The 12,191-nt window shown below is 40.8% G+C and overlaps 1 protein-coding gene across 1 annotated transcript in view; it reads right to left on the bottom strand.

Moving 5' to 3' along the window:
• The window catches only part of IMPG1 (interphotoreceptor matrix proteoglycan 1), a gene marked incomplete at its 5' end in the record, with an annotated part of 87,897 nt that overhangs the window by 42,865 nt on the left and 32,841 nt on the right, over positions 1-12,191 (bottom strand). The window contains 2 exons of the mRNA XM_087719041.1: positions 1,035-1,093; positions 9,417-9,569. Coding sequence (XP_087575167.1) covers positions 1,035-1,093; positions 9,417-9,569 — 212 coding nt within the window. The remainder of the gene's footprint in view (positions 1-1,034; positions 1,094-9,416; positions 9,570-12,191) is intronic.

Here is a 12,191-nt window from a genome sequence, read left to right as displayed (position 1 = left end):
TGTGGCTCACACGTCTTGTGTTTAACACCCCATCTTAGCTGAAACCCCATTTTCCTATAATGTCAAGGGCCAATTAAGATGTCAACCTTGATAGATCCATCTGACATATACGAACATCAGTGACTGCCAATGAATGTTAGACGATAGCATCTGCCGATGTTGAGAAACGGTCAGTTTAGTGAAACTTGTTGTGGCGACACGTTATTTTTCCAGATCATTCTCCTCTGCTATTCACTTCACACTTCCTCTGCACTGGAATCACACATTTTTCATTTAAATTATAGATTACTTAAAAGATATTGCTACAAATCTCTTTTCTAAATTATTTCTAGCCTGTCTTTTCCTTCTCCCCCCAGTCAATCATAGCTATTTATTCCTTAGAAATTAAGAATTATATTCATAGAAATTTGGGGATTGAAGCCTTGCAAACTTCAGTTTTGAAATTAGTGACCTCAAACTACTTGCTGTATCATAGCCTACAAGTATTAATGGAAGGCAATGAAGAAAGTTTTATTAATAATAACTTATATAACCAATCCTACAATGGTGAAGAAAAACATGCAAGCTTTTAAGTTAAATTGCAGTTGCATCATCTTTTGAAACAGCTTGTGATCCCAGAACCTTATCAATTTCTTCAATCTAAAAGACTGAAAATCTGCAAATCATTTAGAAATATTTTCAATTAAATTACTACCAATAATAATATCACCAGGGATTTCTTAAAGGTTTAAAAGGGAAGGCAGTTCAGACAACCCCTTATGACTTCTTCTAACAAAAGAAAGTGAGAAAGTGTAATGAAGTAGGCAAGGGGATCTACTTTATGAGGTTCATTTAATGATGGAGTTATTTGCGGATTTTGAACCATTCACTATTTTTCAGCCCACAGTACTTCCTAGGATTGTTATAGAAACAAAATGAGGAGAAATCCTCACATGCATCACTTTGAGATCTCACAGAACAGGCAGGATACCGTACAGTAAATAAATAATAACATCTGCCTCGTTACTTTAAAAGCAAAAAGCAGTAACACTTACCTAAATCCCAAGACGCGAATTTCTTTGAAACCTGCAAGTTTTTCAAATATCTTTTGCATCTATTAGAAAGAAAAGAAAAAAAAACTGAAGGTAATTATGTGCTCATTCTTCAATCAGAGGAATTAACAAATATTATCCAAAATGTTTATTTAGTATTTATGCCCAGCAGAACCTGTTCTAATATTTGTAAAACACAACTCTGGAATTTAAAAAGAACATTACAGAACTTGTTTCTGTTTTATAATTAATAGGGTGTCAATATTTATAAAACATATCAGATATGGGACTTTTCAAAATCATATATGATCCTATACAATTAAATTATGCAAAGTTTTAAATAACCAGGCTAGAGGCATTCAGTAAACGTAACGGTTTTTCCGGCTTTATTTAACACAGGTCTGTTAACTAGGAGGATTCAGAACGTGGACAGCTCCCGGCCAACTGACAGCTCTTTATATACCGGAGCTGTCAGTTGGCCAGCCAATAGACGCCCGACGCGTCTTCCTCCAGCTGGCGGGTGCGTCGCAGCCAATCGGATGCCGGCTGCTCCAACCCTTCCCGTCGGCTGGCACGGGAGGACGTAACATAAAGTTTATACCATTGCATTTTCAACAGCCTTCCCTAATGAGACCCTCCAAGGTGTTCTGTACTACAGCTCCCATTATCCCCCAATGGCTTGGCCAAGAATAGCATGACAAAAGCAGCCCTTGACTCTTTCTGAAGGAATACATAAGGGGCAAATCTTCAAGTGCCTGTCCCATTGATTAATGCTTCACTATGCGGATATACTTTCAAGAGAAGTGAAATTAGATATCCTGCCAGTCCAATTGTATATTGATTTAAGGCTCGAAGTATAAAGATTTCTTTATTTGTCTGAAATCTCATTTTAAAATGACAAAGTGACTTAACCCATAGCATAATAGTGGACAAATAGATTATTAATTCTGAAGCTTAGTATGCAGCAAAAATAAGGGAAAGAATTTTCTCTAGTGCCGGGAAACATCATATTTCAGAAGAAAATGTTAAGTTCTTTCAAAGCTGCTTAAAGGAGCCTTATTTCTGAAACTGATCTGGGAATTCAAACGGCAAAAAGAATGCTCTGCCAATTTATTTATTAGATCAGGGTTGTCAAACTGGTGGACCGCAGGCCTGATGTGTCACACGCAGGCAGTGGTGGGATTCAAATAATTTAACAACCGGTTCTCTGCCCTAATGACCAGCTGGGTAGGCGTGGCTTGGTGGTCTTGTGACTGGGTGGGTGTGGCCAACTCAATGTCACTCAGGTCGATGGGCCCTTCGCCTTAGCTGTTACAATGTAATAAGGGTTAACCGAAGAGGCAGTTTCTGTAAGCAAGTCAATAAAGATTAGGCTAGAAACAACACCAGAATGTTTCCTTCCTGCCTTCCTTACAGGATTAGCCCTGTAAAGTGGGGGAAAAAACAAAAGGAGATTTCTTCCAAAAACCGGTTCTCTGAACTGCTTAGAAAGTTACCAACCGGTTCTCTCGAATAGGTGCGAACTGGCTGAATCCCACCACTGCATGCAGGCCACGCCCACCCCAACTTTGCGAATGGGAAAACGTCACATGGTGGCAATGTAACACTGTGAGTTTGACACCCATGCATTAAATGTTTATTATTTTATCTAAGTCACTCAAGGCAGCATTCATAAATACCATTTCTTCCTATTTTCCCCACAACAACAACAACCCCATGAGGTAGCTTGGGCTGAGAGTGACTGGCAAAAGGTCACCCAACTGGCTTTCATGTCTAAACTGGGACTAGAATTTACAGTCTCCTGGTTTCTAGGCCAGCACCTTAGCTACCACTGTCTCTCACCAATGCTCTTTTTCATAGTGCTGCACCGATTTCCGCTTAGTGTTCAGCTAAGCAAGCTTTGATTCATTATTTGCTGACTCTCAAGGATTTAATGAAGCATCAGTTAATCTTTGATAATGATATACACTTGCTATCTTCACTCTAGCTCAGAGGAAGGAGAATAATGGCCGGAGAATGATCAGAGAAAATGCATGCTTTGGGTTTTCTGGCTCGTGAGCAATTAATTGCATTAATTGTAACAGCTGTACTTAAATTTACCATCAGGTTTATTGTTTCAATAGAATTATTACAGAGAATTGTCAGATTAATTCCTGATTAGGGGTCAAATAATTTTTCTTAAGTGTGTGAAGGTCTAATGTACTTTGCTGGCTAGCTGGATCTGCAGTCTGTTGCAGAGATATTGGCAATGTGTGTTATTTTGGTGGAGAAACAGATATCATGCCTGTCTGAGAACATTAACATTAAACATTAAAAGAGATGGAGAGCAGGACAGTAAAACAGTATTTCTGTAGAAGCAAAAATCTGCACTTTACAATCTGTGGCGATGGCTCTATATTCTATTTTTTTTTCTGTTTAGGTTTCTGTCAAAAAAATTTTTTCATTCCCAAACTTGTACAGTCATTGATCTTTCACAAGCAACTTCCTACAGATCCCCACTTTTTACAAAAATTATTTGATGCCATTACATTTTATTTGATTATGAACATTTGAAACTAACATTTTCTCAAATAAGCCATTTTGTAACATACTGTAACTATCTTTTTCCATATTCCATTTTCCAAAACATGGATTTAAAAAAATAAAAAGTATATCTCACAAATGTTATCTTGCTTTTAACAGATATTTTTCTTGATAAGAGGAAGACGGGGTGTCAAACTGGCAGTCTGTAGGCTGGATGTGTCACGCACAAGCCGCACACACCCCTGGCTCCGCAAAGGCAAAAAACTTCGTGAAACATCACGATACGTCATGTGACGCAATCGAGTTTGACACTTGTAAATTAATGGAACTATCCATACAGAAGGAGTCTATATTGGCAGATCTTGTAATTATACCCTTCTGTAGAGATCTGTGGTGTATTTTTCCATCACTTTCCTGTCTAATAGATCTGTTAGCACCTCATAATATATAAAAAGATCTCAAGCTTGAAGTCTCTTAGGTGTGCATATTTTTCCACAGTTGGAAAATTTTATCAAGGGAATGTTACAAATAAACAATATGTAATCCTTAAGGAATAAACAATGCTGTCCTGCTTTCACATATCATGACCTAAATATTAGTTTTGATTGGGTAGATTTTCTGTGAAATAGTTGCACCAATATCATTTTATTTCTAATGAAAGCTATCCCTACTGAAGTATGTAGCAGGTAAAATCCCCCATACTAAAATATATTGCAGCGTGATGTAATGACATCTGTTATTGCCCTGATCTAACTAAACTTAAAATGGAAATTATCTATTGCTACATCATTTCTTCCCCATGAGGTATTCAGATTTCCCAGTCCTTCTCCTCGCTTCCTTTCATATTTATGTCCAGAAACAATTCACGTCTGTGCAGATGTCCATAACATGTGGCTGAGTCAGTGAGACAGATTTTCTGACAGAGCTGGACATCTTCTTATGCTAAAATAGAATGCAGTATTGGTTTACCGTGGGTGGTTAATAGCCTTTATTTCATTTTGTTTCCCTCCCTGAATGAGGAATAGAGAAAGGGCAGGTAATAAAGGGAATATGCAAACTAAAATCCTACTGTGTAGAAGTGGCCTGGCTTCAGGGATTCCTGCCTTAGTAAGCTTCTATACAGTAACTACAAAGGGTTCTACATGGAATTGCCCTGAAGGCACTACAGAGAGTGATCAGCACAAGTAATAATTGGTTACCCTCTAACCTGGATGACATTGCCAGATCTCGCTGCTTTAGCACAGTAAGGAAGATACTCAGAGATGATTCACACACCCTGGTCAGTGTCTCTTTGCACTTCTACCACCGGGCAGAAGACATCAAAGCATAGCCAGCCAAACAAATAGGCTTAAAAATAGTTTCTCTCCTTGTGCTGTTAGACTCTGAAACACAATCACTCCACGCACATGTGGAAATGTATGACTAGTTTTTCTTTGTCTTTCTTTGTCTTTTTTCTTTTCCCCTAATTACTTGCATTGGGATTATTCTTTTTACTATTTATGTTGTTGTATTTGTTGTATTTGTTTTATACAATGACAATAAAGGCTATACTATACTATACTATACTATACTATACTATACTATACTATACTATACTATACTATACTATACTATACTATACTATACTATACTATACTATACTATACTATACTAATAAAGTCCGGTGACTTCTTTTAGTACAAAATATGATGGCTAGAATTGGAGCTGTGTCAATGTTCCAAATACCATGTAGAATCAAATCAGAATCGAAGGCAAAACTATGCTTAAAGTTCCAATTTAATAAAGCAGGCATGTCGGCACATAGCTGTGGGGATCCCAACTCTGGAAGTTACATCAGAATCCCACCCAGTTAAAAGTTCATGATCTTGTCCCCACACCCACAATCCATCACATGGTCCAATCTCCTTCTTCTACACTGGCGTCCATGCCCAGCTTCTTCCGGTCAGGTGTACTGGTGTGGAGACAAAGGATGACCTTTGCTTCTAGCAAAGAATGAAAAACAATACATTCCAAAATCCTACTCCTTCTAATCCCTCCTCCCATTGACTATACTTAAAGAAACAGCATAATGAAATAAGAGAAAGTGTGGCAGGCCAAAATTCTAAAAGGAATATAAATGCAGGCCTGATAAGCTGATTGTTCTATGGTTTTATCCTAGTATTTCATTCCCCTCACCAGCCTAGAGTTGACTTCTAGGACCTGTTCTAAATACTAATGTCAAATTTATAAGTCTCTTCACAACGTTAGAATTTTTTTTAAAGATTCCACCTCATCCTTGAGATGATCTAGATACAAGCAGGGTAAGTGGCTACCTAGTAGACCTTTTCAATATTTTTCTACCAGCTATTATTGAAATTTTTGATGGAAGATTTCAATGTGAAATGGCTGTGATTTACCTTGTGTAACTCAGTGATATTATCCATTACTTAAAGCATGATAAAGTGTTCACATTACAGACTAATTATTTTATCAGGATAAAATACTCTGTAGTTGTAGCACTTTATGCAATAATGAAATATCTACAATATTTGAACTGATGCATCTTTTATTCTTCAAATTGCTTTGCAGGTTTTTTTTTAAACAGGCTGTAATAATAATATTAAAATCATATAATAACGGTGACTGTTCATATGTTTGATTAATATTTAATTTAAGCATTACCAACTTTTGCAGTTTAGAAAATGCTAGGAGAAGCTTATTCACAAAATGCGGACAAGCTTCCAAAAATGCTACTAGCCACTTTCTAAAGCCAACACAATCAGCATGAGGTTCCTTTATTATTTTGGCCCCTTTTTCTGGTCAGGGAGAACATTTCTAATCCAGGCACTGAACAATTAGAACTGGCTATAGTTTTTATTATATAGGGACATTTATGGAGCCCATTCATAGCATCCAGATATTGTGGGAAATGAACAGGATCCTAATTGTTAAAATATACTAACTCCAACAATTCCCTTGCTAGTTTTAGCCCTTCCCGATGCTACAAATAGGGGACTAACTCCATTTTGTGAGCAGGGACAAAGTTGGGTTAAGTATCCTCACCCCTGATAACACCCTTGTGATACTCGCCTGTCCAGAAATAGATGTGGAGAATTATCTGCTACTCAAATACATATATAAGCAGACATCCATAAGAAGGCAATGTTAAGTGGAGATGAATCTATTGTCTGTCTCTGCTTATGTGTGGATATATCTTTATTCTAGTGCACAAATAAAATTCTATTGCCATTTCCTTGTAAAATGAAGCATCTCTCCTTACTGATCACTACCTATGGTAACAATCTTACAGTGGCTAGAATATTTTAAGAGTCATTTTGAAGGATTAAACAGAGGGGAGAGTCTGAGTTATCTAAGTTGACTTCTCCTTATTTTAGTAAGATTTAAGCGCATAACTTTAGTAAGGGAGATTTAAAAGTGCTTAACTGTGAGTAGATTATATTCTTTTTTTTTAAAAGGACAACCTCCTCTGAAATACCCAAATAGCACAGTGTAGTAAATTGCTTGGAATTTAAAGAAAACTGAAGTCTAAAATATAATTTAACTTTTCTATCTTAATAAAATGCAAAAAGTCCTCATTTAGCTTACCACAATAAAGACCAGCGGCTTTGTTATTAAACCTCACTTGCTCTTTCCCTTTTCCTACCTCCCTGGTTTATGGAATGCTGACTGACAGCATTGGGATAGCTGGCTTCCAATTGACAAGACTAATCAGTTTCATATCTCCAGATTTTGTATCCCCCCTAATCACTCTTTGGCCCTTTGGAATGATCAGTTCCAGCAATCCCAATTGCTGGAATCAAGAATGGAATTAATATTTATATTTACATTAAGGGAGGGAGTCAGGGGTGGGTTTCAGGTGGTTCGCGGCGGTCCCCGCGAACCGGTTGGTCGGCGAACCCGGAAGTAAGTAACTTCCGGGAATGCCGAAGGATCCACCCGCCCGCCCGCGTTTCTTACCCGGTTTTGATGAGTTCTGCGCTTCCACGCATGCGCAGAATGCATACAGTAGCCTGCGCGATCCTCCAGGAGCAGCTAGAGCATCGCACAGGCGCTAGTACGTATGTGTGCACTGCACGCGTGCACGAGGACGCCGCCTGCCCTGTTCCAACTGAACCGGTTGGAATGTGGTGAGAAACCCACCCCTGGAGGGAGTACAAGAGAGTTAGCAGGCACATAATGTGGAATACAACTAAAAGCAATGTGGTGGCATCAGCAGCTGTGACTGGCTATGCAAATAGCCCAGTGTATTCCCCATTGTATACCTGCTTACCAAGGGTAGGTTCTGGATTCTGTTCCGGCCCCGGCGTCACCCACATGCACGCGCATGTTGTAGCTTCAAATGACTCTTCCGCAAGCCTCTGCGATGCTCCAGCTGCTCAGTGGAGCATCGTGCATGTGCATAAGTGCTGACAGCTTTAAAGGAGCTCGGGCGGGTGGGCAGGTGGGCGGGTGGGCGGGCCCTCCGGAGCACCGTACCGGAACGGTACCCAGTACGCCTGTACCGGGGTGTACCGCCTGCAACCCAACACTGCTGCTTACTCTCTTCTAACTGCTTCTTCTCCAATCTCCCATTCTGGGTGGGGGGGGGAGAAAAATGGGTCAAGCACAGGAAAGATTGCCTAGATAAATTGTTCACAGAACGGAGAGATTGGAAAGGAAAGGATTCCAAGACAATAAGCAACCATGCAACGGGGAATAAATTATTATATTTTGGTAAGGCACTTGCAGCTGCCAGTGCTATCCCGCATTCCTCCGGATGTATATTTCCCATTGGGCCTGTGCTTGCTCTCTTGTAATCCCTTTCTGTCCCCTCTGCAAGGTAGAGGCAGAGGAAAAACAACAGGTCAAGCATAGGACAATGCACACTCACTGTACTAATCACATAACCGTGGGATGCTGCAGACATCATAAATGCAGGCATTAGTTGTACAGTTATTATTTTTAGCACCATCACAATGTTGAACGTTGATTGAATGAAACAGCAAATAAACAAGGACTACAAAGACCAAGGGTGTCAAACTCGATTTCATTGAGGGCTGCATCAGGGTTATGAGTTATGAGTTATGAAAGTTTATTTATATGCCGCCCTTTTCCCTGGGGGGACTCAGGGCGGCTTACAACTCAAGGGGGGGGAAACAAACAATTTAACACGTAAGAACAATACATAATTAAAAGCACAACATTCATACCATTCGGGTGGGTTACAGTCTTTAGCCCCAGGCCTGACGGGATAGCCAGATTTTAAGGGCTGTGCGGAAGGTCTGGAGGGTGGTGAGGGTACGAATCTCCACGGGGAGATCGTTCCAAAGGGTCGGAGCTGCTACTGAGAAGGCTCTCCTCCGCGTAGTTGCCAGTCGACATTGACCAGCAGATGGAACTCGGAGGAGGCCTAATCTGTGTGATCTAATTGGTCGCATGGAGGTAATTGGCAGTAGGCAGTCTCTCAAGGGTTGTGTTTGACCTTGGGATCTGGGGAGGGCATGGGCATCTATTCGTCTCGGGGGCACCTATGGTGGCTCGAGTGCTCTGCCAACAAAAATGGGCTCCTGAGCTCCGTTTTCAGCTGTAACGGCCTCCTACAACAATCTGCCAGTGAAAATGGAGCAGCCCTCCTGAGCTTCATTTTTGCTCGGAGAGGCACCACAGCTTGGTCCTTTACTGTTTCCTGGCCCCTGGGCCTTGAGTTTGACACCCCCCTGACCTACACATTTACCGATAGCCTAGCAAACCAGAAATACATTTTCTATATCTTCAATAACCACAATATCTACTCTAGAAGATGTTTTCTTAAAACAAATATATCAAAGGAAACTGACTTCATCCGACAAGAATAGATTCTATTTCTACTGAGGAGTGTTTTACCTGGACTTGATATTTTGCTGCTAGTTTCTGATACAGAGGAGAACCCGGGTTATTCAGGTCTGGTGTATATTCCTGGTTGCTGACAGTGACACTGAACTCCACCGTTTGCTCCACAGGCAGCTTGGAAATGATATTTGGAACTTCTGGCTTTAGCTCCCAAGAGAAGAAAAGAGAAAATCAGTTTCCAAACCACTTCCGAAACCCCAGAATACACTTTACTCTAATATGAAACATCCTCCGAGTGCCTTAAGGCATGATGCACACAATCAAAGGAGGTCTTTGCTTGAGGAACTCTCAGGTTCAGAAGGGAGGGAAGGTGGAAGAAAAGGAGGGAAGGCAACAAAACATTGAAATCAGGGAAATAAACCAGGAAATATTGAAAAAGAGCACATGCTTGATAGCAGTTAGACTTATATACCGCTTCATAGGGCTTTCAGGCCTCTCTAAGCGGTTTACAGGGTCAGCATATCGCCCCCAACAACAATCTGGGTCCTCATTTCACCCACCTCGGAAGGATGGAAGGCTGAGTCAACCTCGAGCCGGTGAGATTAGAACCACTGAACTGCAGATAACAGTCAGCTGAAGTGGTCTGCAGTACTGCACCCTAACCACTGCGCCACCTCGGCTTCATGATATGAACTTGGTGCTCATATCTTAAAAAGAAGCTGTTCATGCCACTTGTATTGTTGCCGTTTTCACTGTAGACGCTTTGTATGTAAATTCTTTGTGTGTGCTTCTTTATACTTTGTGATTATGTTGTATGCACCACCTTAATAGTGCTCAGTGTAGGGTTCATACTGGAAGAGACATGGCAACAAGATCAGCCAATGGGGGCTGTTTGCTGATTCAGACAGCAAGGAGCCTGGGCCTGGCTTAGCTCTGTAGCTCTGAGTCTGTGCTGAGCTCAAAACTAGTCTGTTGCTCTGAACTAAAACTGAAACTCCTCTCCTCTGCTTGTGTTTTGCTTGTATTTATTACCAGATTGGAAAAACCTGCTTTTGGTATTGTATATTTACTTCATGTGATATATAAAGAGAAGTTATTGAATCCTGCTGAATCAGTTACCTGTGTGTGCTTTCTGGATGTGATTGCCGCTGCAAACCCTGACAAGGCTACAGATAGCTGCTTTAGGATTTTGGAGTTTACCTCTCATGATGTACATAGTTTTACTACGCACTGTAATGATAGTATTTACACTTATATACAGCCCCTTTATAGCACTTTACAGCACTCTCTGAGCAGTTTACAGAGTCAGCATATTGCCCCCAACAACAATCCGGGTCCTCATTTTACTGACCTCAGAAGGATGGAAGGCTGAGTCAACCTTGACTCAGGATCGAACTCCAGGCTGTGGGCAGTGTTTGCCTGCAGTCCTTCACTTTAACCAATGCTTCACTAAGGTCATGAATTTGTTTGTTTGTTTATGAAACTATATACTGCCTCAACTCAAGTCTAGGAAATTGATAGTACATATAGTAAAATAAAACAATAACAGAGCTATTGTAAGAAAACTGGGGAATGCTGCAATTGTGGAGCCTGTCTGGCAAGGAGAAAGAATGCTTATTCACAGAGAATATGCACAGTAACAAAGAGTTAGGTATCCTGCATATCACAACTAGAAGTTATGAATAGGGATGGCCTGGAACCGTGACCCGTCAAAACCGTGCTCGACTAAACCACGCCCGATTAAACTGTGTCTCTGATGTCATCAACAGGGTGACAACAGCCAGCACGGAGAAAAAAGGGCGCTTTAAATAGCGCTTTGAAAGCAAGCCGATTCAACTTAAGGTAAGGGTTAGGTTTAGGGTTAGGTTTAGGGTTAGGTTTAGGGTTAGGTTTAGGGTTAGGTTTAGGGTTAGGTTTAGGGTTAGGTTTAGGGTTAGGTTTAGGGTTAGGTTAAGGGTGAGGGTGAGGGTTAGGTTTAGGGTTAGGATTAGGTTAAGGGTTAGGTTTAGGGTTAGGTTTAGGGTGAGGGTTAGGTTTAGGGTTAGGTTAAGGGTTAGGTTTAGGGTTAGGTTTAGTGTTAGGTTTAGGGTTAGGTTTAGGGTTAGGTTTAGGGTTAGGTTAAGGGTGAGGGTGAGGGTTAGGTTTAGGGTTAGGATTAGGTTAAGGGTTAGGGTTAGGTTTAGGGTGAGGGTTAGGGTTAGGTTTAGGGTTAGGTTAAGGGTTAGGTTTAGGGTTAGGTTTAGGGGTTAATTTTAGGTTTAGGGTTTACAGCGTGCTTCTGTCTCCACACTGTTGTTGCCCTGTTGATGACATCAGTGACGCAGTTCAGTTGGGCGCGGTTTAGTCGAGCGCGGTTTTGTGGTGGAACCGCCTGGAACAAATAGTGTATTAGATAACACATAGAGTAGGGGTATCAAACTCGTAGGGTGGATGCATCATGCGCTGGCCATGCCCAGCCCCATTTTAGCAAAGGGGGAAAAAGTTATGATACATCACGTGACAAACAACGTGATCCTGTGAGTTTGAACCCCTGGTCTAGAGCCTCCATTGTCCAAGGCTTAGGAATGGGGACAGTTAGAAACCAATGCAACTGTTAGATCATTACTAAAATGTTTATTAGATAATATTTCTTACATATCCCACCTTTCACCTTAGTGAAATTATATACATCTTTCTGAATTCTATTGTTTGAAGTTCCTAGGCATTTTCTGGCCAGGATCCCTTCTCTTGAAGTGCTTCAATAAAAGGAAGCAAATTCTGCATCTTGTGTTCTTCATTGGCTTCGGCTCCAGGCTCAGACCCAAATTGGGGACAACCCGTACACAACTG

This window comes from Thamnophis sirtalis, unplaced genomic scaffold (assembly GCF_051295495.1).
Source record: "Thamnophis sirtalis isolate CommonGarterSnake01/CBP01778 unplaced genomic scaffold, rThaSir2_p1.2 scaffold_6, whole genome shotgun sequence".
Classification (NCBI taxonomy): Eukaryota; Metazoa; Chordata; class Lepidosauria; order Squamata; family Natricidae; genus Thamnophis; species Thamnophis sirtalis.
Note: the sequence above shows the minus strand (reverse complement) of the source record. Positions and strands in the feature narration are given on the sequence as shown.